Below are 27,697 nucleotides of genomic sequence, written 5' to 3'. Positions count from 1 at the left end.
TAGGGAATTTTACAAATGGGTTCCCTCAGATAAATGTATTTTTCCAACAAGTTGTATTTTGTATTTTTCCAACAAGTTGGAAAAATACATCCTGGTACGTGATGATGATTTTCAGCTGTTTCTTTCCACAGGAAGCCTGAGTGCACTGGGATCCAGACGCCTTTAGATGAGTCTGAGCTGGGGAACAATGCTGACAAACCCAAAAGGGAATCATCTTTTTTTTTGGCTCATGGAAGTGTTCTGACTTGTGGAAAGTTATCGAAATAGAAAAGCCATGGTCATTTTACGTCAGGGAGCTCTGTGTTCTCTATCGGTCTAGACTAAGACAAGCACGCTTGAAGACACTCCTGTTACTCACTCCTTCTCTTTTCCGTGGAGCCTCACAACAACTTGTTTGCTATAATGAATATCTCTACTCACCGTGGGTTTGGTGATGCAAGCACGGGCCAGATGTCTAGAGTGCAGTTTTCGTTGAAATATTGAGACAGAGAAAGAAATAAATGTAAAGAGACAGATCCAGAGAGTTGGTGTAAACAAGACGAGGCGTGAAAAGAAATGTTGAGCTTAAAGGGTGTTTGGTAGATTTTTGGGCGAATTATATAGTGCAGGGAGCACAGAGAAGTAGTCATGGCGGCAGAGGAGGAGGGAGAGCGCACAGGATGGAGGAATGAAAAGCGTGTTTCGCTCCATGACTCACACACAAACACACACATATACACACACAAACACACTGTGAACACTCATCCGCCCAGCAGGCATTTTTTGAGCAACACCTACTCTCTAAAATCAGCTCTTTTCCTCTCTTGGCGGATGATAGATTGGATGCAATCATCTCTGGGAATTTATGATATTCTCTTAAGACCCTCTGCATATCAAGGCACTTATATCCATGCATGCAGTAGGTAATATTCTAATAGTATCAGTGTGTGAAATTGCTCTTGAGGCTGGCCACTTCATCCAGAGCAGACCAGGTCATAGGAGTTCCTGTAAACCCGCCTTATAAGCTCCTTTTTCCAGTCTTCAGGCCATCAGTGCAGTTCAATATTGATATAGCAGTAGGCATTGTTAACCTTCACAATTATTCTCTTTCGTATTGCGGTGCCCTGGGGAATAGCTATTTTTAAAATGCGGCAATGTCGGGCAGCTATTGTTTAACTAACGAGCTATTGATTTGTGTCTGCTTTGGTTGCGGGGCTCGAGCGGGGAGAGTTAGAGGGGTGTGTGTTTGTGTTTTCTCAGCGCACAAAGACATTATTCAAAATGTTTCAGAGAGCCCCTGAGAGGCAGCTCCATTAAAGGGAGCCCGGTACAGTTAAATGTTTCTTGTCATCCAGTTCACATCGAAAAGGGTCTGATTTAGACAAGTATATATATATATTATGCATGGACTTGCGCTATATTATATTTAATAATAAGCTCATATGTAGGGCTGGGCCACAGAACTTGAATAGAGTAGAAAGGTCACCGAGCTGCTTGGCGTGGTTATTTGGCTGGTATAGAATAAAATGGCGACTGTAGTTCCATGCCATGGTGACAAGTCAGTAGGGCTGTAAAGTGCGCCATGAGCTGCTGTGGGTAAGTTTGAAAAAGGCTATTTTGCCTAAAACACTGGAATATCCCTGTAACAATGCGTTTAATATAACTAGTGAAGATTGTGCTTTTCTTCTTCAATCATCATCTGACTTGCAACATGATCGACATAGACTCACAAACCTAGCTGCTTAGCATCATCAGACATACTTTTACTTATCATGTCTTCTTAAATGCTACACACTGTCGCGGTTTAGCCAAACTTCAGTGAGGAAAATAAGTGTTTATTTTAAATAGCTAACAGACACACACAAGATGCCTCTCAACTGCTTTGGTTCCTGATGGGAAAGGCCGTCCTACTCCATTCAAGTTCTGTGGGCTGAGCAATATCATGATATGAGACTAGATATCATGAGATTTTGGATATCATAATAATGTGACGTGGCATCTGTGTTATAAGGGCTGGATTACAGTAAAGAGATACAGTTTTATGAATTTAGACTGTTGTAGCTGTTCTGTTATTTACCTCTCCCTGCTTGGTCATCATATTCACATTACTAATAATGGTTTATCAAAAATCTCTTGTGTGTAAATAGTCATCTTGGGATTTCCATCAGTATCATCTTAATGTTGATATTGAGGTATTCGATCAAAAACGAGATATTTAACCTTGTTCTTATAGCCAGCCTTAACCATATAAGTCTTTATGGTCTTTAATTTTTTAATTATGTGGGGTGTCATTGCTCATAGTATAGGGGAGAAATACTGACTAGTAGATGATTGAAAGAAGCATTCTTTTTAAGTCTAATAATTTGCCTGGTGAATGGTCTAAGGAGCCAGTCAGTGGAAGTTAACCCGTTTTCTATGACTTGAGACAAGTCAGCCCTTACTGACCACAGTTGCCTCTGATTCCTCTTTTCTGGAAAAGGAAAGTTGCCGGTGACACCGACGGCCTCAGGCCCATTTGCACTGACTGTATCTTTTCTCATGCTGCAACATCATTGTTGCCACAGTCACCAAGCTCATATCTACATTTTGGGCGGCAGAATGGTGATGTGGTCTCCTCTTTTCTAGGAAGCACACACCAGTGCCGCATGCCTCTTATCAGTGTTTCGCAAATGTTGAGAAAATAACACCACCTCAACCTGTCAAATGGCTCCGCTGCCTCGTTCCCTTTTGCTATTAAGCACCATGTCTTTTCACCTCACCGACAATAATGACATTTTGCATCTCGAGATGGAACAAAAGAGTATCAGTGAACCAAACAAACAAACAGAGCAAAACAGCTGACAGTTGACCGTGCACAGACCGCGGGGCCAAGAAAAGTGCAGCCAAGAAAAACAATAGTTCATCCTCCCCCCCTTCAGAGGAAATTCCAAACGTTACAGTCCTGTATAAATAGAAGGCTGTGACTTTGTAGAGCAAGGGACCGGGACAGAGGACAGGAACCCCCTCCCTGGGGTCATACCGACAGCAAGGTATCACCACACCCCCATCCCCACCCCTCCCCCTCTCTCTCTCCATTGCTCTCTTTGTTTTCCTCACTGTGTGTAATCTATTTTTGCACTGATTTCTCTTGACCTCCCTTTCTGCCTCACACTTTCAGCTTCCCTTTTCTTCTTTTTATCCCTCTCGCGCTGACGCCCTCCCATCATGAATAACAGAACAGCCTAGTAACACTTCACAAACACCTATTGCTTTATTAATGGCAGCATCTGCCGCAGTTGCAAGTGGCAAGCGGCCCCTCTGGCTGTATTGTGTCGGGAGAAGTGTACGGACTTTGACCCGCGCTCAGGCAGCCTCTTTTCACCCCGGTGTGGAACTGGACCTGGCGAGCTGTACCGCGCCCGCACAGATAATCCATGTTTAAACATCCCAGCGCAATCCCAGTGGTAACTAACAGCGTTTCGCTCAAGGGGTAGAACCAAAATCGTAATAAGCTTAACTGAGCTGTTCTGGTCTCGTTTTCTCATTCACAGTCCTTGCATTATGGAATGGCATGCTACAGGCGTGAATTACTGCGAGTGCAGCTGAGCCCCTGCAAAAAAAAAAAACCTGCGGTCGATTGGTCTTGAGCACCACCAGTCAAGATCAGTCGAGGTCAGCCCGGTCCACTTCTGCTCGGTTTAACGGTGGTGTGAAAATGACCATTGCATGTGTCCAGGCTCATTACGGCGCAGTGTGAAGCAATATCCCCTTCTACGCACGGGGGGCAGCTGGATTGGGATGGAAAATGCATCTCGGGTTTAGATACTGAACTGCCAATTTAATTTTGTCATTTCACACCTTTTATCCGCCCACCCCCCACACCTCCATTCGGAGAGCGAGGTAGCAAGATGCCGTGTGCTCCCCCAAAACGAGGTTAGTTGCTCTGACTGTGTGTAATGGGGTTACGGATGATTCAGCCGAGACAACTCCGACAACTCTTTCATCTGTACTATCTTTTGTATCAGGCGTATAAATGTATTTCCCCCAGCTGGCGGGCTGCGCAGACAGTTTGGAAGATTGAACCCTGGCTGCCGGCGTAGGCAGATTTAGGGAACAGCATGCACATGAGATAGCGGGCATACACACACACACACACACACAAGGACACACACATTTGCCACCGAGATATTTTCTCTATCTCTTACTTAGCCTTCTTCTTTCTTTCCAAGACACACACAGCTACCACACACAACCAATTCCTCTTTTGTCTTTATCTTTGTAAAGGACTGCAAGGGCGAGGAAGAATGTCCTCCTTTCCATGTGATGCCAGTGGAGCTCAGTGCCACAGTGAGCCATTTCTCTCAGAGATGTTCCTTAATGGAGACAGCTGTCATATTAACAGTCAGGATTGTTGATGTGTCTGAGGCCTCAGTATTGAACCGGGCATCTGTCACCTCCGGAATCAATAACACCAGCTTGAACAATGTCGTTATTTGCTAATGCACTTTGGCAGGCTATTGATGAACTAGTTGGCTCCTTACAGATCAGTTCGCCTGCTCACTTCCAGCACAAACAAATACGATTCAGAGCTTTTGCATTTAAAGTCGTCAGCTGTTTTCTTTCTTTCTTTTTTCTTTTTTCTTTTTTTTTTTTTTTTTTTTTTGCAGTGGGCAAACTTTTCAGGAATATATCGTCCATCTTCATACAGAGAGCGATTGTTTTCTTGACAGGCTTTCCAAGCTGATATAGGTCTATAGAGCCGGGCATGCAATTTCCCGCTGAAAAGATCCTCCATTCGAAAGCTCAAACTGCCATTTATGTGGTGCGTAGATTGCTTTTTCACACGGTGTGGAGTAAATTTGCATATTTATAGAAAATTCCAGTAAAAGGTAAGCCATTAACTTGGTCCCATGCTCTTGCACACAAACACACACTCACACACACACACACACACACACTCACACACGCATGCACCTACACACGCACACTACAGTGAGATGAAAATATGTAAACCATTTGAAGCCGACTTGATGTCCACTGTCAACACAAGCTAGTTTGTTTACCTCGAGGCAAGACAAAAGGATTGCCGGGTTATGCAGCGTGCGCTTTTTCAGTCGATCATCTCGTTATTTCATGTCATTGCAGTTTTATCACTGCATCCAGGGGAATCACATCAACCCAGAATGGTAGTTATTCCAGAGCACAGCGGAGCTTTCTCACCGAAAATGGAAGTAGAGTGGAATCAATCGTCTTAGCTCTCGGCCAGCGTTCAAGGTGAACTGGTTTAGTAAAATGTATTCGGCCGCTACCGTCAGCGATCTTTTGTCAATATTGTTTTTTGTGTGAAAGCAAACGTTGAGATTTGACTTTCATCTGCTTAAGCAGCAACACCGAGGCTTAAGAAGAAAGCGTCAAAAAAGCTGTAGGCAGCAACGTCGAGGGGTGAGAGAGTCAAATACAGCAAGACTTGCAGAGAGAAACTACAGGAAAAGATTACCCAGAGACACGAGAGGTGATGGCGCAAGATCTGCCCTGGTCAGTTTGGACCCAGGAGTGTATCGGGGTGTGTGAGAAAGAAGCAGACGTTGGAAGAGAGGGGATCCAGAGTTTGCTCGGTAGCTTTCGTGTTTGTGTTCTCCAATCTGACAGTGACCTCTTGTGACTTGCTCAAGACCGCTGAGGTCTTCCTGGGTTAGCAGTTCACAACCCTAATACTGGCCAGTGGGACTGAAGCCTATTTACTTGTGACATTTTTGCCCTTGCTGACAGTTTGCCATGTCTCCCTTCTCCCTCTCACTACATCCTTACTCCGTTCTCCCATACCCAGCCTTGTCTAAATATCTCATGAGCTTTTCCGCAAAGTTGTGATCCCGGGTTTGTTCTCACCTGGGCAAATGCACATGAATAATGAAGGCACTGAGAAGTGTGGGGGGGGTGGAGGGGCATGGTTGCTGCATGGTGTTGTGTTGAGGCTTGATAAGACTCCACCGCAGCGGAGAGCCTCAGAGAGCTGATGAGACGACGTCTGACGGTATTAACTTTATTACCCACAGGCTGCCAAGCTGTAACAGGCAGAAGTGTTAAGCAGAGAGAGGGGTGTGTGTGTGTGGGGGGGGTGCTCTACTCACTGTCACAACCCCGTGAAAATCTCATTTCATTCTGCTGCCATGCATAGATGTATTAAACCAATTAGCAAGTCTGGCTTGGCCCTGTGTTTGACGAGAATTGATTGTTTATTTTATTTTTCAGCGTCTTGCATCAGCAAATGCCCTTCACACAATATAGCCCGCATCAGCACTACTGACAGGCAATGAAAGGAATATTGAGACCAAACCTGGCTTTGAAACTCTGCGTCTGCACCCTCACAATCAGGGAGGGTTTACACCCGGAGCGTTAGAGCACCCCGCGGGGGCACACACACGCATGTAAACATACAAAAAAGACAAGCATTGGCCATGCATAAGCACCCATAACCTCTCATAACTGTGCAAAAGGATACAAACTGTCAATCAAACATCATGTAGTCTCTGACCAAACACCTTGATATTGACATTTTGATGATAGCGTAGGGATGCTTTCGTCAGATATTCACTCACATATGATGATTACACGTGATAAACAGTTGTTATATGATGTCCAGTCACAGAATGGCTCCAACAGTCAGAAAATTGCATCCCTTTCCTGTAATGCATCCTCTAAACCAGAAAGACAACACCAATGACGCCACGTCACATTATTGTGATATCTGAAATCCCAGATGATATTTAGTGTCATATCACAATGTCAATATGATATCAATATAATGCCCAGCCCTAATACAAACCCAGGAGCATGCAGCAATATACAAATACACATGCATCCAACATACACACATAATCGACCGACAAGCACACTCCACCAGTGCACTTGATGTGAGAGACACACTAAGCATACCCATTCCCCTGAATACACAAACAGCTAATTTTGTACAGAATCAGGTCATGAAGGCAGCACTGAAAAATCCCATTTACATATATGCAAGCAGAAGAATGCACCGCTCCACACAGACAGAGGAATCTGCAGCCAGGCAGGCGCATACACCCACCCCGACCGGCACACTCGTCATGCTTCGTAACTGGCATTTTCCTTCCAGGATCTGTAATTTCCTCCTGGATTAGGGCTGGGTGATTGGAGCAAGATGAATATAATGGTAATCATAAGAGATCATTTCAGTATCAGTGTATAACAATAATTCTGCTAACATGAAAAGTTTCTGTGTGCAGAATGGTTTTTTTATGTGGTTTTTTGTTTGTTGTTTACAACAAAATCATGACGAGCAGTACCCTATTGTGTGCAAATAAATAAATAAATAATGAAATAATGAAATAGATGCAATAAAAATCTATGCTAAACAGAGACACTGCAATATCTGTGCTAGATTTAGTAACATTATGTATGAAATGTACAATATGTAGCATTACAGTAGGGCCTTGGCCACCTCTGTTGCCTGTCCTCTTGTATTTTCTTTTTTTTGCCTTCCTTTGCATGAAAATGCATCAAATGTGTCACATAGCTCTGTTACAATGACAAACTATGCCCATGGGTGGCGCTATGACAGTGGTCTAAAGTTTAAAACAACCAAAAAAAAAAAAAAAAAAAAATCAACAATACATGCTACAGTTCAGAAATTGTTTGAGGTTGTTGGCCCAAACAAAGGCACCTTTTGTACACTGCGACCTGTACATAATTATGAAATCCACCAGTAGGTTTTTATTAAAACCTGTTAAAATAATTAAGTCTAACATACTTTGCAAAGGGTATAAAATTAATTGCCCTAAAACCTGCACAAATAACAGTTGAAACTCACAAAATTTCACAATTATATCTGAAAATGTAATTTTTAACAAAACAATTCAATGCCCATGTGTAAAGAATTGTCATAAATAGAAAACAGAGCGCTTTTAAATGTCAGATTTTGGCTTATCGAGAGTTAAATTGTTGTAACGATGAACTTCATTCATATGTATGGACAGTGGTGATCATGCACTTGGTTGTTGCCTTAATAATAATAGGAAGCTGCCTTTACTACTACTTACTTATACTTAAGTATGCTTACTTTTACATATTATTACACCTTACTATTTATGCTTATTTTTACTTACTTTACTTATTGTAACAACTTACTACCTATACCTACTTATTCCTACTTTTACTCAGTATTTCCTGTTAGTACTTACACTTACTCACTTATTTATTCTTTTTTACTAACTTATAGTACTTAATGAGATGTACTTAAACTTACCTACTTGTATTCTCACATACTTAGTGGAACCTAATTATATAATATACTCATATTCAATTATTTATTTACAAGCCCGCCCTGTTCATGCCTGCTTGCAGTCCTAGTTTTATGTTTGATTCTTAATTGTTAGCTTTTTACAACGTGGAAATACAAAGGAAAAATCTGCTGGAATAGCAACAGACACTAAAGGAATGCTGAAATATTGCACATAGTAACTTTAAGTAATCGCTAATGTTCAGTGAACTGCACAGTAGTTTACTGTCATCAAATAATGTTCCCACATTTGTTTCACATCACATTTTATACCAGATTTTAATCGACATTTGCTTTTTTATTATTAATTTAGACCACAGACTTGCGTGCTTTAACTCAGCGTCATTATTTCATCACAATGTAATCCTCAGTTGAAAGACGATAATGCGAATGTGGACAATATCTAAAGCTGTTGATAGCTGGACGGACACAGCAGTTTCCAGTATGTCAATAACATTTCATCAGAGCTCTTTGCTGCGTTATTCATGTGTCCTGACCTGCTGATTCACAACAGGCATGTCTAAATGTGCAGTTGCAAAGAAAACGTTACCCATAAATGCATCTACCTGCACTGGTTGATGAAATTAGGACTTAAATGTCTTTGTATCATCTTGAAACCGTTACCAAGGTTAATGTTTTGTGAAAATGTAATGCCTGTTTGGGTTGATGTCAAACTCGCTCGCCTCCTGCTGCTTGTCAAATACCGGCTGAGCAACCGAGGATGAGCATGTCGTTGCAAATCTTCCAAAATGTAAAATGTCTGCCTTATAAAGGTTTTTAGAGGCAGTCTGTTACTAAATACTGTGGAGCACATGGTGTATATGAAGTAAATTAATTGGGAAATCAGTTTGTATTCATCATTCATTGTGATGTGTGTCAATGTGTTTGTAGCTGTATGCTCTCTAATGGTGATTAGATTTCATCAGTGAGAAAAGTAAGAATGCTGACTTGATAAAGCAAACGACATCAATCTTAGAAGCATAATATCTTGGGAAAATGCAATATATTAAATTGGATTTATTTCAGAGGCAGTCGGACACTGTTTTGTCGTAAGAGCTGTTGCCAGTGTAGTAAGGGTTAAGCTTGAGCCGGTCTGCTGAACTGCACTAAATGTGAAATGGAAACGCCGGCTTGGCTGTATTACTGTTTACATTCTATGAATAGGAATCACATGTTTGATGAAACCAGTCTGCGCAGAGGGGTGCTGCAGTGAGAGAGAGAGAGAAAGAGAGAGAGAGAGAGAGAGAGAGAGAGAGAGAGAGAAGCAAAGGCAGCAAAAGACAGAGAGATAGGGAGAGGGCTGGGTGTAAGAGAGGCAGGGGAAGACTGGGTGAGTGGAGGAAGAGTGAGAGAGGAGGAAGAGGAGAGGGAGAGATGAATGGAAACAGAATGAGAGTGAAGGGGGTGGCCAAAGGAACCCAGGGCAGTTTTATGTTTGCATATTCCTTTTTTTTATCCCCCAACACAGCGTCATCGGGACACATGGCCTCTGTCAAAGACGACGTGCAAATGTTACAAGACAAGTTTAATGTGCCACTTGATCTTGCTCATGTAATCATGGTGAACGGTTTCGGTGTGTTCTGGTCAACTGGAAAGCCGTCATTTCGGGTCCTGCCATTTCCTCTTCCCAAAACCATTGAGAAGGAGAACTGTCGTCCCTTGGTGTCTGGCAAAGCTCAGCACTGCTTGATCCTGACATATCTCTTATGCCTGTGGCTCCTTTTAACCCCAACGAAATGACTTGCCCTCCCAAAAATGCCAGCGTTTCAATCCATTTGTGCAATTGAATTCCACTGAATCCACCCAAACAATGCCCTGTTTTCTTTTTGGTTTTAATGCTCTGCTTAGGTGATTAGGGAATGTTTTGGGGCCGGGGCTTGAGAATTACATGTGCTGACCCAGTCACTAATGAAAGCATTCGTTCAGCAGTGTTGTGTTTTGGTGGTTTTATGAGTCATTTTAATGCGTTCGCCCTTGGTTAATGCCTGCGCTCGCCAAAATGTGTCTAGGGCTGTGATTTCACCAACATTGCACAAACAGGCCGTCCATTCTCAATGGAAAAACTCTTGCTGGCCTCAACCTTGGTATTTAGTTACCTCATAAAATCATGAATGAGAGTTTAGCTCGGTCCTCATTGCAGCTGAAAAAGAACAAGCGTGACTAAACTGCCATCCTGAACCATGTTTTACCCTTTTTTACTTGTGTTTCACACACACACACACAAAAAAACATTAATGCTCATTTTAATTAGTAATGTGTTGCACTGTTTCACATCAGCAAGCTGCACTGGTAAGCCAGTAATTTGTCATTAACATCTTTAACCTTTGGTTCGTTTAATAGATATTTTGAGGAATGCTCAGGTCAACAGCAGGCAGCAGTTTCCGACTGCAGGCTGGGCTTGTCGGCTTAACGGCATCTGTCTTTATTTAGCCCTGAACCACCATGGAGAATCAACCTGTTGGCCTCTAAAAGTCCTCTACAACTATCTGCCTGTTAGTATGCACTGTCACACTTTCCTGGTGCACACTGAAGCTGAAACAGTGAGCCTAACACAACAATTTTACCCAGATTTGTGTTTCTTTATCACCTCCAGTATATTAAATGAGAATAAGAACCACCTGGTCCCCTGTGACTTCAATGAAATTCTTTAATCTGTTATCCTAAAGCTGTTTGCCTCAAAAGTGCTTCCTCAGATGAGCTGCTTTTGGTCCACTCCCCCATATCAAATAGCAGTCCTGCAAAAAAAAAAAAAAAAAATGCATTCCAATCATGATAAGAGATGGCATTTTTCCCACAGTGACATCACAAGTTTTGTTTTTTTCCCCCCATCCTCAGCTATAACATCCCACAGGGATAAACATGGCAGTGTCTCAGGGTGTGTTTTCCAAAGCCCCTGCTAAAGGGAGACCGCCGACCCCCTGCTGCTGTTGTTTACCGTCCTCTTGCTCTCCAGAGCCTTTAAACCTCAACTATGTGATTTTCTGCTTCTCTTCTTCTGCTGTGATAAGCGTGTGATTGACAGCCTCCACAGAGGTGGGTGGAATCCAGGTATACCTGGAGGAGAGTGAGTAGTCTGGGTATAGGGAATGAGGGGTACAGTGGAGGGAGGGAGGGGACGGAGTTGGCAGATACACTGTCAACAATCTGACAACAATAAAGTGGTGATACAGAGTAGATTGTCACAGTGTCGAGACTGAGTCCGAGCTCAAGGCTGCTGACACCAGAATAGTCTCTGGGGCTCAGAGTACCTGTCAGTGTGGCCGTCCATCTGCTTGTTTTTGTGCAAGTGTGTTTGTGCACGTATTCGTATGCCTGCATACATGCTTGTCCATATAATCTACCTTGCTTTGAAGCGTAGCCCCTCCTGGAAGTAATCTTTTGTTCTGCTCCCCGGTCAGTGAACAAGCCTCTTTGATAGATGTCCAACATCTGGCTCTGGTTGCACCTCAGCACGCCCCTTCCTATCTTTGAAACAAATGGCTTTCCCATGCATACTCTATCTCCGAACTGGGACCCCATTGTGGGGCTGTTTCCCACACTGAGCCATAACGGTGGGTGAACCGCTGCCTATATCAACTGAACAATCTCCAGCAACCTGGGCTATGACACAGTCTTCTTATTAAAAAGGTGTGATGATGGCAAGGTTATCAGGCAGGCTAAATCAAATCTCTATCAGCTTTGTGCACTAATTTTGCTGGGAGGAACGAGAAGAAGAACGTGAAGAAACCAGAAAAACAGAGAAACCGGCTTCCTGAAAGTGTTAAGAGTTTTCCATCATGCCTTATGTGACACTGAACACTACACTGAGCTCCCTGAGAATGACATTATGTCAGGTCACAGCTAATTAAAGTTCAGATGCAATGGCATTTTGATGGTATCATGGTGACGCATTTCTGAGTGAAACCTAAACAAACTAAACAAGGTTTGACGTGACAAACCTTAAACCAAAGACACACCAACATACCTTACTGCTGGCTAGCTGACTAATGAATCTCTGTCCCACTAAAAGTAGAAGATTGATTGACAGGTAGATGTCATGATGTAATTGGTTGAAACTGGTTGGTTCATGCTTATGTAAGTAGGCATTGTATTTTGTTTTACAGGAAGAAAAAAAATTAAATACAAAGAAACTGATTCTTTGGTGGGTGTTTTGCATCTGTTGTTAAATAGATGCACAAAATGACCAGAGATGTGATATAAAAGGGTAAAAAAAGGACATTTTTCATTTGATCTCGTTTCATTTGATTTGATTTATGATAAGTTGACACTAGCTTGGCACTCGGGGTTAGGGTTAGTCAGAGAATGTCAGGGAACTTATATCAAGTCATGGAAGATCCTGGATTTTTTCCAGCCTGAATTTAGAAAATTAGTGACAAGTTATTCATCAAATGTAATATTAATGTTTCATTATGCTTACATTGGCAGACTAGAACAGAGTAGTAATCTTTACTAAGACCTCTGGATCTGCATTTGAAATTTTTGACACTCAGAAATCTTTGATCATTGCAAGTCGTGTAATCACTGTGGTTCCTTCACTTGAAACCACTGGGCACTGACAATAATCCCGTAACTTAAGTTTGATCATTTTAGAGAGAAGTGCTTGGAAATGTTGATACTTCGCCAGTGGATTTATGTCACAGGTTCACAGGTCAGGTGTAGTCCCTTGTTGTGACCGCCGCCCCTCCATCCCAACGTCATCGAGCGTCCTACGAGCGCCTGTTTTGCCGTGTAATTGTGCAGCCACAATCCAAGGAGGAGTGGTTGGCTTTTACGAGCGTACTGTCCCCATTGTTTAAACAAGGCTAATCGGTATTGTTCCACAAGTGCCTTTCTCTAGAGTGCCGCATGCGTCAGTGAAATGAACATGCACACGCACGCACTCACACACACACACACACACACACACACAAGGGAATGTTACAGTGCATTTAAATAAAGAAACATGGTTTTGTTTTGCTTTTGTTTTTTTTTGTTTTTTTTACAAGAGGCAGATGCAAAGGAGGAAAAGATGACATCAGTGCTTTCTATTTTAGGCATTCCTTGAGGTCATGTTTCACATACTTGGAGTGAAATTCATTACTTTCCTGGGTTTTGTTTGCCAAAGCTGATGTTATTGAGTCGTAAAACTATGCATGTGCACATATTTGCTAAGTACACACACACACACACACACACACACACACACATAAACGCAGGGTGCACACAGGCACACGTGCAAACCTCAAGAGCGTATCACCCATATGCTATGTAGGCTATAAACACCGAATGTGCATTACTGGTAAGTGGTTAATGACATAGGATCACTTTACAACACATATGTCAAGCTCAAGGCCTGCAGGCGAAATCACGCCCGTGGCACAATTATATCCAGCCCACAAAGTGACTTTTGATTTTCTATCAGTGCCGGCCCGGTTCCATAATACCCACAACACAGATACCACAAACCCCAGCATGCACTGCAATGTCCTGGGCTATCAACACCACAAAACACCTGCGTGCCACCACCCCCTCCTCCTCCTGATCAGCTCATCAGCAGCCCAGTGAATCGCCTCCATCAAGACATTTATTAGCTAGATGGCTCAGTCACAACAAAAAGTGGACAGTGGAAACAGGTGTTTTCAAGCCAGGTGGGAGGTTGAATACCTGCTTGCTTACAATAAGGATGAACCTTATTGCAGGATAAACCATCATATGTTCTAATATCAAGTCGGATTTCAGTAAAAACACATATGACTGTAGATTTCTCTTCAGCAAAATATTAGTCATCTGGTTAATTTTGATTCCATGTGATGAAACTATTAGACATTCAGTAGGAATGTGGTGGAAAGGGGAGGCTTGCAGATTCAATACGCCAAAAACAGGAATGATGCAGTGGACTCATTCATGTCATTTTCCACTCAAAGCAGTTTGGATTGAGATATCTTAGTTTTTTCTTTTATAGAAAGACATTTTTGGATAGGAATGTTCCATACAAAGTTTATGCTTGTGTATGAATCATTATTTTTACACAGGACATGTTTTGATCAAAAGAATGGCCACTTTGGGTCATATGCGTTTAATAAGTTAGAAGTAGGTCCTGTTTGGCCTTCGAACTGGTTGTCATCTTTTAATATGGGCTGGTTAGTAATTGAGCTTGACATCCCTGCTTTACAATGTGTGTGAGTTTGGGCCATTGCCTACAAATGTGAAATAATGCAGACCTCCTTCTGGTATATTCTGTTAAGGACACAAAGTCAGTTAATATTTACACGACCGCAGGTCTCATGAATGTGGCTGTATGCATGTGTGTGCATGTGAAGTCACATATGAAGGACCCAAACTTGTCTTGTGAAACAAGGAAGCATATCTAAGTTTGGATTGGTTTTATGTTTTTCTGAGACGTATGTGGTATCATAAACCACAGCATTATTTCTAGTTTCGGGACATCCGTCACCCATGTTTTACGTGCTTGGAGCGGAATTCATTACTGTCTTGGCTGTTACTCATCAGAGCTGATCTTGTGTCATAACAATACCTGTACCTGACAGCTGTCTAAGTTTGTTAGCTGCTAGGCCACTGCTGCTGAGAAGCCATTTCAGCAACAGGCCTGAAATGGCTTCCTGTTTACATGTGTGTGTTTGTGCATGGTTTTAAGGATGTGTCAAAAAGCAAAAGTATAAAGTATAAGAAGATTAGAATCCAGTCTGAGTGAGAGTGTACGTGAATGCACACTATAGCTGCATCCAGCCTCTTCAGACAGACTAATGAATCATCCGTGATGTCCGTGTTTTGTTTTTTTTCATCTGTATTTCACTCAAAAATCTGAGTAAGAGCAAAAACATCTCACCGTCCTAATCAGCACAACAATAGATCAGAGTGAGCGCCTAAGAGCTTTATGTCTGTATGTGTCTGCTTGTGTTTGTGTCTGTCTGACTGAGACCAAGTGTGTGTGCGCATGTGCTTTCTCAAACACCAACTCAAGCTGTTCGCCTTCCAGATGGGGCTCTTCACCTAAACAAGAATGCCAGATGAAGAGAGACAACGAGAAAGAGAGAGTTTTGCTTGTAAATGTAATTCTGCTTTGTGGGTGTGTACATCTTTGTGTGTGTGTGTGTATGTGTGTGTGTGTACGTGTGTTTGTGTGTGTGTGTGTATCTGCCACCCTGTCTGCAGAATGCCTTTTTCACGAGGCTAGAGATTTGGTCCCTAAGTGGCTCCCATCATAGGCAGCATTGTTTCCCCAGAGTGACATAGCAGAAGCTTAATGGGCCTGTTGATGGTGTGTTAAAGCTTGGTGTTAATTATAACACCACACTCCGTTAAACACAGCCACATTAAAATCAGCATAAGCAGCGTCGTTGAGCTCTGTCCTACGGAATGAGGTCTGGCTGCTGAGTCAGTCAATACTTGAATTGGTCCGCTGAAATCAAAGCCGCAAGGGTCAGGCACTCATCACTGTTAATTTGATGCTCTTTGTAACTGAGAGGTTTGATCCTGCATCTATATCTCTGTGTACAGTTGAAGGTTTTTTGCTTTGTTTTGTTTTGTTTTACCTGTAACCAGTAGGCAATTTGAGGGGTGATGAGAGGGGGATACTATCTTTCTTGGAAGCAAAATGACTAAAATGCATCCCCCTTGTTAAACTGCCGTCTTCCCTCTCCTTCCTGTAAAAGGAGGGAGAATGCAGGGGCAGAGGGGTTATTCAGCTGGATAGTTGGTATAGTCTTCCTGACCCATTGGTCCATTATTTGGCTGAAGTTTGTGCAAGAATCTATGGTCCTGACAATATCAGCAGTCTAACTGTGCTGTGTGTCGATAAATCCATGGCGCTATCCATGGTGCTGAAGCAGCAGGTGGATTTGTAATTTTGCTTTTTCTCCCAGTCCTGCCCTTCTGTCAGTTTCATCTTGAATCTGTAATATTCTCTAAACTGTATACTATAAATACTCAATTATACACCATATTGTAGCCCATATACTCTCTAGAGTAGTGTCACCTTCATGATTAAAGTGACAAGTAGCAACTTAGTCACGGAAGAGCAAGAGGATCATAGAGACACACAGCTGCCTGTAGCTTCTATGATTATTCAGTAGCGTCTGTGCTGCTAGTAATACAACCCACACCAAGCCATCTCTATAACAAATTATTTTAGCAGAGACATGACTACAGACATAGGTCTTTACTATAGATGTTTGGTGTATCTGAGAGTGGAGCAGGCCATGTGACTGAGGAAATTAACCTGCACTGGCCACACCACACTCAGCTGCTGCAGTTACATAATTCAAGGTAAAGATTGTACTGTCAAAATTATTACGTGTCAATATAAGCATTATTAAAATGCTTAATGTCCACATCCAGTAAAAGGGTAGGCCTAATCAAAATATGTATTTACCCTAATTACAGATTACAGGCAATTACAGATGTCATATAGGCCGAGCCTTATTCTTCATATTTTAACTGCAGTTATAATTTGGATTTAATAGAACTGCTGTCCTAATATATGGTTACGGCGTACTGCCTGCAAAAATGTCCTTTTGGAGCTTTGCTTAGTGATGTGGGAGCAGGGGTGTGCTCCCATTGGGCGCACTCTGCCACTGCTTGCAACTATTAGGTTTATGCTTGTTACAATGCTGCTTTCTTGACCAGATATCTGTTGAACATGAGCAGATTCTGTATAGTCTGTACAGTTGTGTAGCACATTTGTAGAGATGTGGTGATGGCCTTTTTGCTTGACATTATTTTTTTCTTTGCCAGACCACCCAAGTGGATATGACCAAGAATGCTGTATGTCCCTAGGTGACTGAGTGAGTGATGAGTGACTGACCCCTCCATTGTTGAAATGTGCATGGACAGTATTGGGTTAACTAACTCGGTATGTGAGAGAAGGTTTCAGTTATATCTGAATTAATTAATAATTGTTTGGGGTATGTTTATGCTTGTATGCCTCTGTGTTCAGGTATGGATGATAGAATGTATAGCCTATTCAACAGCAGTATTTACCACAACAGTATTACGGTTTATCATCTTGAGCCATTGTTGATTTGGTTTGTAGGCTAATTAATTTGAGCTAATGGGCTTGACAGAGAATAGGTGCCCCATTCATTCTCCATGCGAAAAGGCAATTAGACAGTAGAAAATGTTCCTAATTTTCAGTGATTGTTATTTTTGAGTTGCATCCATCGTCAAACACACAAAGGGGGTGGCGGGTTTCACCAATCCTTGTCACCCATTATCTGCCAAGCCTGTGGAGAGACACTTCAGTGGTGGTATGGCTCATCTAATCTTGTTTCAGAAAAAAGAAAAGGGCATTTTGGAATTGGTGTGAAAGTTTACAGCTAAGGTGTCAAGATCCATAGTTATTTCATCTGCTGGATACTACTCATTACAAAGGCTACACTCATGTAGCCTATCTATTTTCATAAGGTGAGGTTCATGAAGTCATATGACCTGACCTGGAGATCTTGAATCTGTGTTCTTATTCTGAGAAACTTAATGAATATGTGCCTTGTTTCCTCCTGTTGACATGCCTCATTGAAACAGCAGTCATATGATGCTGAGGCACTGCTGCTGTCAGTGACAGACAATAAGGCAACAGACGATGAGTCTGATGTGCAGACTGAAAGAGACTGTTTTATTCAAGACATTTATTTATTTAATACTATATGACATATGATATATGGCGAAGGGGAGATGCCTGGTTTAAAGTGCAGATACCGCTACTGTCATCTAAAGCATTAAAAGGTAAAAAAAAAAAAAAATGTCTATCTATCTATCTATATCTCTATCTCTATCTATCTATCTATCTATCTATCTATCTATCTATATACATGTATTGTTAAAGAGTATCAAAGGACATCTGCTGCTCTTAGCCATATCAGCTTAGCTTCCTTAATAAATTAAACTGAAGGTTTATCCCAACACAAAATAGCTACTGCAAAATGGCCACAGATGTGAACCCTGGTGTCAGATGAGAAACACTGTATCTGTGTGTAAAGGACGGAGGTTTATGTGGAGAATTATGTCATATCTCAACCTTCAGTCTGCTCACTCGCTACAAGCTGAACGGCCAGCAACCTTGCCTGTCATCATAAGGTCATGTAGGTCATCTCTGCCTCCCTCTATACCGTGCCTCTCTCTTTATCTCTCTTCCTCTGCCCCTGGTTATCCGCTATCAGATACAGTTGAGATAAATTAGACCCATTGTTGGTGTGATGGAGCAGAACCTCATGCTTGCTCCCACAGAGGAAGCTTGCTGTCCCTCTCTCACTCTCTCTCTCTCTCTCTCTCTCTCTCTCTCTCTCTCTCTCTCTCCCTCTCTCTATCCCTAACACCGCCAGGCTGTGTGATAACAACCACATAAACCATCTGATAAATAGCAGCCAAGGTGAATATTGGCGAAGGACATTATGTGCATTTGCACACGTACACACAGGCAGAGACAAATGCTCTCGCAATCACCACCTTCTCACAGACAAACACATATGCACAGTCTCATAAAGCCTGCATTCACATGCACATGCACACACACACACGCCCTCTGTCCATTGCCTAATATCAGCATAATATCTGCATGATTGGCTGCGAGTGGTTATTTATTTCATTTTCAGATAATGAATTTTATAGCAAAGCCTCTGCAAGCATATAACTACCTTCTTCAGTCGAGTGCCTTTCCCAAGCAGTTAGCTGCTGCTCAAATCATGTTTGCTTTGAACACTGCTCATTGCTCAGGCACAGTTCTGGTGAGTGGTGCAGCAGAGGGGAGGAGACTTGGTTACTGCAGATGACTTTGAGCCTTTGAGCTCTAACATATTGTTTTGTCCTGAGCCAGTCTTTAACAGGCTCCACTGATTACAGGTTCTGATATAAGGGCATGCCTAGTCAACAGTAAAATTGAATCAGTTTCACAATAGGATACTGTCACAGTAGCAGAAAAGTTATCGCAAATGAACTGATGGTGGCATAAGTTAGTCCTAATTGCTCCTTTCTTAATATGATAAATGGAGAAGAGGAGCAATGCCTTGTCACTTGGACACAATGTTTTGACAACAGTAACTTGTGAATTTTGACATCCAGTTGGTGTCAGGCGTATCTGATTGTGGCTTTAGCTGGTATCACAACACATTGTCAGCAGCCGCATGATGCATTTTATGGCTGTCTGAGCTGATGACATGTGTGGTCACATGTTGTGTAGAGGAGATGTTGACAATGAGCCCCCTGGGTTTTAAAACCACATGCTTACATTTGCCAGGACAATGTACGCAGAAATGCAGTGTCACACCTAAAATGCAATGTGTCTGGCAGATAAGATTTTAACTTGCTTTCAATTGATGTCAAGGAAGGACATCAGATTGAAAAGTGGCAGCTAAGTGGCCTGTCAGTGGATATACTGTCTTTTAAGCACTATGGCTACTCACAACGAGAATCAAAACGGCAAAGTCCAGGAAAGCAGTTTTGTTCTGAGTTTTGCTCAGATTACAGTACACTGAAATGAGTTGGCTCCAACTCAACATCTAAATCCCTTCTGAGCAGTAGCGAAGAGTCCGCTTTTTAACTAGGTAATTGTCCTTTGTGCCATAGGGGCCAAATATTCATGCTCAGCACTTCCTCAGTTTGAATCTTGACTTGGATGAAACTATAGTGATGCCTTCAGTTAACTTTTAGATTTATGTGTATTTTTATGATGCCCATGTGCTGTTTGTGTGTTCACTGCCCTTCCTGCATAACTGTTCCTGCCTGTAAGCGAACAAGGATGTCTTTGACCTTAAATTCTCTCTAACCGGACACACTGAAGTATGGTGCAGAGAGGCCATAAAGAGGATTGGCGATCAAGTCCCAGATGTGCAAACTGTTCTTTGATTTGTCATTACCACTAAAACCCACTCATTGGTAATTCCTGCATGACTAGCAAAGAGGGGGAGGAGGGCTGTCTTTCAGGAACGACCTCGCTTAATGAAATTGTCACTGTCAGCTATCTGGGGTCATCCAGTTTAATGCCACAGTTTCACGGTGCCTGCTTTGTTTCTTTAAAAGGAAAAGGAGCCACTGTGAGCAGGGCTGGATGCCACCTGAGGGGGGCTGGGAGGGTGGTTGGGGGTATATTGGTGATTTCTCATCCCAGTGGTTTTAAAGCCACCCTTGGGAGACAGCTCAATACGCACTCTGCGAGGTGCCGGGACTGGATGGACTTGGACTGAGAGGAGGTGGATCTGAAATCAATTTTCGTGTTTCAGCTCAGACATTGTTTTCACTGCCCCACTTTCAATTGTTATTGGGTCAGTGCTTTAGAAGTTGAAGTTACCTGAAGTTATCCTTTCATGAGGAGAGTCCAGTACCTGAATGTGCTTTTAAGTGCTGCTGTTGAAATATGCTAATGCTTGGGCTTCAGGGCTTCAGAAATCAGATTGTAGACTCCTCAACCTGTCGGAGAAAAGGTTGAGTTTTTTTGGAGATGGTCTGGTTGGGTGATGGGGGAGAAGAGAGAGGGAGGGCAATGGCAGAGACAGGAGGATAGAATCAGAGAGGCAGAGACAAGGAGTAGAAATCAGCCAAGACGGCAGTGAACAAAGGAAAAAATGATGGGAGGGAAGGGGGGAAATGGAAGGCGGAGGCACAAGTGATGTGCCTTCCAAGCGTGGTGTACTAAATTATGAGCTGTATAATTTGGTTGTTAGATTCTTACGTTACATTACACATTACCCTTGGCTGAACAGTTGATGCTGTGAGAACAAGTGAATAGCTGAATAAATGGGGAGAGTAAGAGGTTCCCTCGTTTTCCCCAGGTTCCTCTTTCTGTCTGTCTCCACTGCCACGTATCTTTCTCTCTGTCAGTCTCTACAACCCCCTTGATCTTTGTCTCCTTCCCCTCTATTCTGCCACCCTCTTTTCCTCTCTCCTCGCTGCTCACTCAGTCATTCCTCTTCTTATATGGCACTTTAAGGTACTGCAGGAGGAGTGATGTATTATAGGCTGTGTCAGCGGACAACATGGTTGCCCGATGACAAGCTATGTAAGCTAAGAGAAGCCTAAGGCTACTGGGAAAATGTGTGTGCGTGTGTGTATGTGTGTGTGTGTACGTGTGTGATCAGACTGATAATGTCTTGACTGAATCTGCACAGACCAGTCATCCTCCCCTGAAGCCAATATCTCATGACTTTTTAAGTTTTAGACTTCGGGAATGAGAGAATTATTGGTTGGAGATTAGTGGGAGTACTCTCTCTTTAAGCTGTACTACTCTTCAAAAGGAGTCCTTTCTGTACAAAGGGACAATAAAGTTTATTTTAAGTCTCTAATTGATGACTCATTTAATGACTAACAATAAAGTGACTCATACCTTTGCATTATCTTGTTGTCCCTGCAGGTGACTAGCCAGCTTCTGTGGGATTTGATGTCACCTTTAGATTGGTTCAACTGAAGATGGAAACACTGGAGTCTGAGCTGACCTGCCCGATCTGCCTGGAGTTGTTCGAAGATCCGCTGCTCTTGCCCTGCGCCCACAGCCTGTGCTTCAACTGTGCCCACCGCATCCTGGTCTCCCACTGCTCTACCAGCAAGCCCCTCGAGTCCATCTCGGCCTTCCAGTGCCCCACTTGTCGCTACGTCATCACGCTCAACCACCGCGGGCTGGAGGGCCTCAAGCGCAATGTGACCCTGCAGAACATCATCGACCGCTTCCAGAAGGCCTCCCTTAGCGGCCCCAACTCCCCCACTGAGAGCCGGCGCCTGCAACCGCAGCGGCCCTACAGCGGCACCATTAGCAGTACAATTGTAGGAACTATCGGCGGCGGCAGCGGCAGCGGCACAAGTGGAAGCAGTGCCCGCGGCAGCCCGGCCACTTCCAGCCACTCCCATCCACACGGCAACCACACCAACGCCAATCACAGCCCAGCTGTCGTCGCCGCAATGGACCCGCGCATCAGCTGCCAGTTCTGTGAGCAGGATCCGCCGCGTGAGGCTGTCAAGACGTGTGTGACGTGTGAGGTGTCGTACTGCGACCGCTGCCTGCGCGCCACGCACCCCAACAAGAAGCCCTTCACCAGCCACCGCCTGGTGGAGCCTGTGCCGGACACTCACCTCCGCGGCCTGACCTGCCTGGAGCACGAGAATGAGAAGGTCAACATGTACTGCATGGTCGACGACCAGCTCATTTGTGCCCTCTGCAAGCTGGTGGGTCGCCATCGAGAGCACCAAGTGTCCTCGCTCACCGAACGCTTTGACAAGCTCAAGGTTAGTGCGCTGTTTCCTCTTCATTTCACAAAGCATGCCGTGAGGCTACATCAACAATACTTTATGTGCCCTGCCCCTTTTTTGTTGTTTGTCTTCTGCATTAGAAAAGCAAGGTAAGTCACAGCCTGAAACTGGATTGGACTGAGAAAGAAAGAATTCACTATTGAGCTTCAAAATTCTTTTGAGCCTCTTAATGAGCCTCTGTTGCGATTTCTTTGTTTGCAGTTTGCCAAACAGCAAAATTTCATTTTAACCCATCCATCCTTACACTGGGCATATTTATTCTGTGCACTTCTGTTGACTATGAACTTTCCAAACCACAGTTCCATCATACACACTCCCTCCAGCCTTTGTTCATTTCTCTGAAGAGAGGTAGACAGAGAGACAGATCCCGAAGAGGGAGATGGAGAGAAACAGAAAGAAATAGAGAAAAGGGGGATGGAGGGGGAAGGGGCAGAGGGAGTTGGAGAGCGATAGAGAGGCTGTCATTATAATAGTCGATGAGCTGGCATTCCCCGTAGCCATTGAGCTTTCAGAGGCTCTGTGTTCCGTGCTGACCGGCTCCAAAGACAAGGACTGCTGAATCAGGGCGAAAAACAACAGAGGGAGGCACTAGCTGGAGCTAATTCACACACTAAAGACCTAAAGCTGCCAAAGCTAACATTAGCTGGGCTAAAAGCTGACCCCTTTACCAGCAGCGTGTGCTCTGCATGTGTGTCTACATGCGTATCCAAATGCGTGTGCCTGTCTGTTTACGTATTTGTGTACCTCTGTTAGCTTATGTCACACTGAAACAGTAAATCACAACTCCAGTGTGTAAAAGGGACGTGTACTTTGAAATATATAGGCTAACCAACTGAACACTAGCCGATTTTACATTCAGTGGTGAACGTTTTAGTTGGCAATTTTTTTTTTTTTTTTTTTTTTTTTATTGATTGAGAGTAAGTGAGCTCCAACCCAACACTGGATATAAATTCGTTTTTCCCTCAATAAGTCTTGGTTCCAGTGATGTCACCAACTCCAATGCTGTTTGCCATCCCGAGGGCGAATGGATGTTAATGTAGCCGTGGTGTGAATGTGCCAAATGAATACTAACGCTGGGAGAGAAAAGGATATATGAGAACGCACTCCACAGGCAGTCCCAGGGCTTTATCTGTTGAGAAGAATTGTATATGTGCAAGTTTTTTGGTCGCTGTTCTATTACGAGGAGAAATAGCCATGAATTTTAATGGAAACACATTTGAGCTTTTTTGTCGCCTGTACACTAAAAGGAGGAAGCGTGCGGAACGAACACAATGTTAGCAACAATTCAAGAGATGTTGTCAGCACTCTCCATGCAACTAAAACCCATCTCATTGGGTCTCCAAGGTGAATACAACAGAGATTATGTTCTCAGTGGCTTCTCTGATGTGACAACACCCATTTCATCCCAGGGAAAATGCAATCCAACACTCTGCATTGTTGATGATTTGCGCTGCCAAAATGTATGCTGTCCCTTTCATTTTTGCATCAGCATGCCAGTGAAATTCCACTTGCTCCGCACCTCTTATTGGCTAAACACTCAGTGGCGCAGTTTATTTTCAGTGCTTGCCCTTTTTACACATTTTCCCCCCTCACCTTCGGCCACCCCAGTCGGAACTCTGGAGACTGTGGGAGAGCTTAAGCAGCTAAGTTCCCCCTCCTTTCCTCGTCACTTCATGGCTGGCTGTGGTTCTTTTGAACGTTCCCCAGCCAAGGCTTTGAACTTTCTTGACTTTGAACTCCCCCAATCTACCCCAAATCTAGGAGGGAACCAGCCCTCCAAGCCCTAGCTCGGCTCACCAGTGACAGTGGCAGCCCCTGCTAACTTATAATCTTCCTCTCACTCATGGAAAGGCGGAGTGGAGAAAGCCCTATTTGTGCATAGCTAATCATGAGAGATGTGAAGTTAAAGGAGAGGGGACATGTGTCTCGCACTCTTTCTTTTCCTCTGATCATGAGTGCCTCAGACTAATAATTGCAAAAAAAAAAATCTCGTATTTGAGTTTTCAGAGTGGTATAATTGACGTTACTGCTTGATCTATTGCGCTAACCTTGTACAGCCAGTTGATCTCACGATTTCAACTTTGTTTGACTTGTGAAACCATCTGGACATGCTCCAACCAGAGCATCACCGCACCAGATTCCTTCCAAGAACAAGAATATTGCTCCAACATGTTAACAAGCTAGTGACTTCTTCGCCAATATCCTTGCTGGCTTTCATCATATCCTAAGGTTTATTTGTCTGATTGGACAAGTTAGTTATAGAAAGTGGTAGACAGATGGCTGATCCATTTACCTGCTATGTGTTTTTGTAAATACCTGCTGCCCCTTTTTATGTAACAGTGCCCAGTCTCTGTTTTATGAAATAAACAACAAAAATTAAAGTAGAGCACCACTGTACAAGCGTACACTTTTGCGTCACCCCATCATGCGGTCACCTACCATATTTGTCCACTGATCACTGTGTAAATGATTGCACCCAGTTACCTCTGTTTGACCCAATCCCTGTTTGACCTTTGACCTCTTGTATCCCCTTCCCCTGCTATGTTATATACACTGGGTGCTGAGACACCAAATTATTTTTTCACAGGTTAGAGAGAAGGTAAGCTTCCCCTTAGGCAAGGAAGGGTGAGTATTTCAGGAGAGAGAATGTCAACAAGTGCCAACAAGGTAAATGACAGAATGCAGCTGAAACTGCAGGGAAGTGAGTTAATTCCCCAGGCAGCTGTTAAGCAGACCTCTTTGCTCAGTAGCAAGGACATTTGTGTCTGGTAATTGGCAGACCTTGGTAATTGTGTTTTACTTTGATAGGCGTGAAAGGCTGCTGGTTAAAGCTGCAACACATAAGATTCTTATTTGTTGTAACACATTCAAATATATTGAAATCGCTGCCATCTGAGGTACTTTCTTCTGTCCCTGTGAATATCTCATCACCTGCTGCTTCTGGAGTGTCTTTTGCAAGGCCATCAGGAAGTCATTTAGGTAAATTCTGTTGCAATCTAGCACCTCCTGTTAGAAGCTGAATCAACAAAATGAAGAGCAACTTGAATAGCTAGGTAGTGCAGACAGCAGAGTGTTAAAACACTGCAGGTGATATGCATGTCTAGTGGTACTACATAGCTCAGTGCTGGTCGCCATGCCGCAGTGGAAGGTAGGGGTTCATTTGAGTACACTTTGCTAGGGATGGACACTAGATGCCATGTGTATCTTATGCAGCTTTTCCACCAAAAGATTTAGGCCCAAAGTTCCTGGGTCTTCCAGGATCCAGGGGAAATATGTGCACCTTAACCTCTTGTGTGTTTGGGTTTCCACCACAACCTGAGATCAGCAAGCTTAGGCCTTGCTCAGACTGCCAGCAAATCCGATTTGTTTCTCAAATTAGATCTTTAAGGCAGACTGTCCACACTGTTATTTGCAAGGGCGCAGGTCCGATTTGTGTGTCCAGACACCACACGCCTGTCTGCCTGGATTGCTGGGGTAACATACGCTGGTGGCGCAGCTTTCCAACACGGAAACAGGAGAGATGTATGGAAGCTTCCCCCCAAAGTGCCAGTAGACAATTTATTTCAGAGTCTGTCCATACCATAACGCTCTGCTAGCAGCAACATGAATTCTGCTGAGCTGCTCTGATGCCCCTCCGTCTCTCTGGATTTGATGCTGTCATTGTGTGTCGCATTGGTAGTGATACAGAAGACGGTTTGAAAACCTGTTTGAGTGGCCAAAGTGTATGGAATGAGACGCGTCTTTAGAAATCTGATTGAAATCACATTTCAAACTACCGCGAAATGTGGATTTAATTTAATTTGCAAAATTTCATTTCATGTGTTTTTTATGCACTGTCTGGGGTTTCTGAAATCTGTCTGGATACTATCTGGACATGGTAAAATAGTCTGAACAAGGTCTTGATGCAAATAAGCAGGAGGTGTCTAGTCATTCTGCATACAACTGACAGCAACAAAAGAGCAGATATAAAAGATGCCGGAGCCGTCGTCATGTTCATTATTCTTTACTGGTGTGCCGCTATGATGTCGCATTTGGTTGAGCAGAAAGAGCTAAGGTCAACTGTGACAAGGCATGCATTCATAGGAAGACACAAACAGTATGCTTTCCTTCTTGGTATTAGCCAAACAATCTCTTGATAAAGTGATCTTTTCGTAATTTGTGTTTGCGGTTAAGTAATCAGAGATGTTCCAATCAGAGCCTCAAAAGTTCACCCTGATTACCCGCAGGAACTCAGATAGCATTACCTCAGTTGTAGGGATTGATTTGGGGGTCACAGTAAGGGTTCCTATGTTCTGAGGACAGGTCGTGAAGAGGGATATTATTTACTTTCGAGTACTTTGAGAGGTGAAAGGAGGCCCGGATTCAAAGAGGCGTGAGAGAACAAGATGGATAAATTCGAAGGCGGAAAGAAAGAGACAGCAACTAGTTGAGGAAGAAGAGAATAAGCAAGGACACGAGTGAAGGGAGAAATAGAATGATAAATGGACAAAAGCACACGGACGAAAAGCCTTCTCTCCTGTCACTTCAGTGCTGGTAGTTAATTGATGGCTCTCGGCCACTTGAAGGTTTTGAACTTTGTGTGCTTTAGCGTCGAGTGCTAACGAGCTGACGTTGCCGCAAAGCCTATAGCAGAGCTTCTGACATTCGTGACACTCGAGCAGAGAGTGCCACTTGAAATAAGCACCAGATAAACTTAAAAACTCCGGATCCTCAGTGTTCAGTGGCGTCACACATGCACTAACCCCGCAGCGATGGGATTTGTGTGCGTGTGAGTGAGTGTGTGTGTGTGTGTGTGTGTGTGTGTGTGTCTCCAGGGTCTTGACGGGTCTCACACATACTCAAACCAGATGATAGCGTGTTCTGTACATGAGAAGAATGAAGAAATATGCAAAACATTTTCAAGCGATTATTGGATTAATTCCTGTTTTGGAAGAGGCTAGTCACAGCATACTGACAACACTGTTCTCCTCTCTCTCTCTTTTGCTCTCTCTTTCTCTCTCTCTCTCTCTCTCTCTCTCCTCTCAGCCCTTTTGCTCTCTAACTCCCTCTCTCTAACTCTTTCTCTGTGATTCCCCTTCTCTTCATTCCCCTCAATCCCTCCAGCCCTAGTTCTTTCCTTTCATCCCTGTAGCCTTTTTCTGCCACCCTCCCCACCTCCTCATATCTTCTACTGCACCCCCCCTCCCACCCCCCACCCCC

At 43.4% G+C, this 27,697-nt stretch overlaps 1 protein-coding gene across 3 annotated transcripts in view; it reads left to right on the top strand.

The window, feature by feature from the left end:
- mid2 (midline 2) overlaps window positions 1–27,697 on the top strand; it is a 124,284-nt gene that overhangs the window by 9,087 nt on the left and 87,500 nt on the right. For all 3 annotated transcript variants that reach the window (XM_030061661.1, XM_030061659.1, XM_030061660.1), the window contains exon 2: window positions 21,609–22,474. In XM_030061661.1, coding sequence (XP_029917521.1) covers window positions 21,665–22,474 — 810 coding nt within the window. In that variant the 5' untranslated portion in view covers window positions 21,609–21,664. The remainder of the gene's footprint in view (window positions 1–21,608; window positions 22,475–27,697) is intronic.

This window comes from Myripristis murdjan, chromosome 10 (assembly GCF_902150065.1).
Source record: "Myripristis murdjan chromosome 10, fMyrMur1.1, whole genome shotgun sequence".
NCBI lineage: Eukaryota > Metazoa > Chordata > Actinopteri > Holocentriformes > Holocentridae > Myripristis > Myripristis murdjan.
Note: the sequence above shows the minus strand (reverse complement) of the source record. Positions and strands in the feature narration are given on the sequence as shown.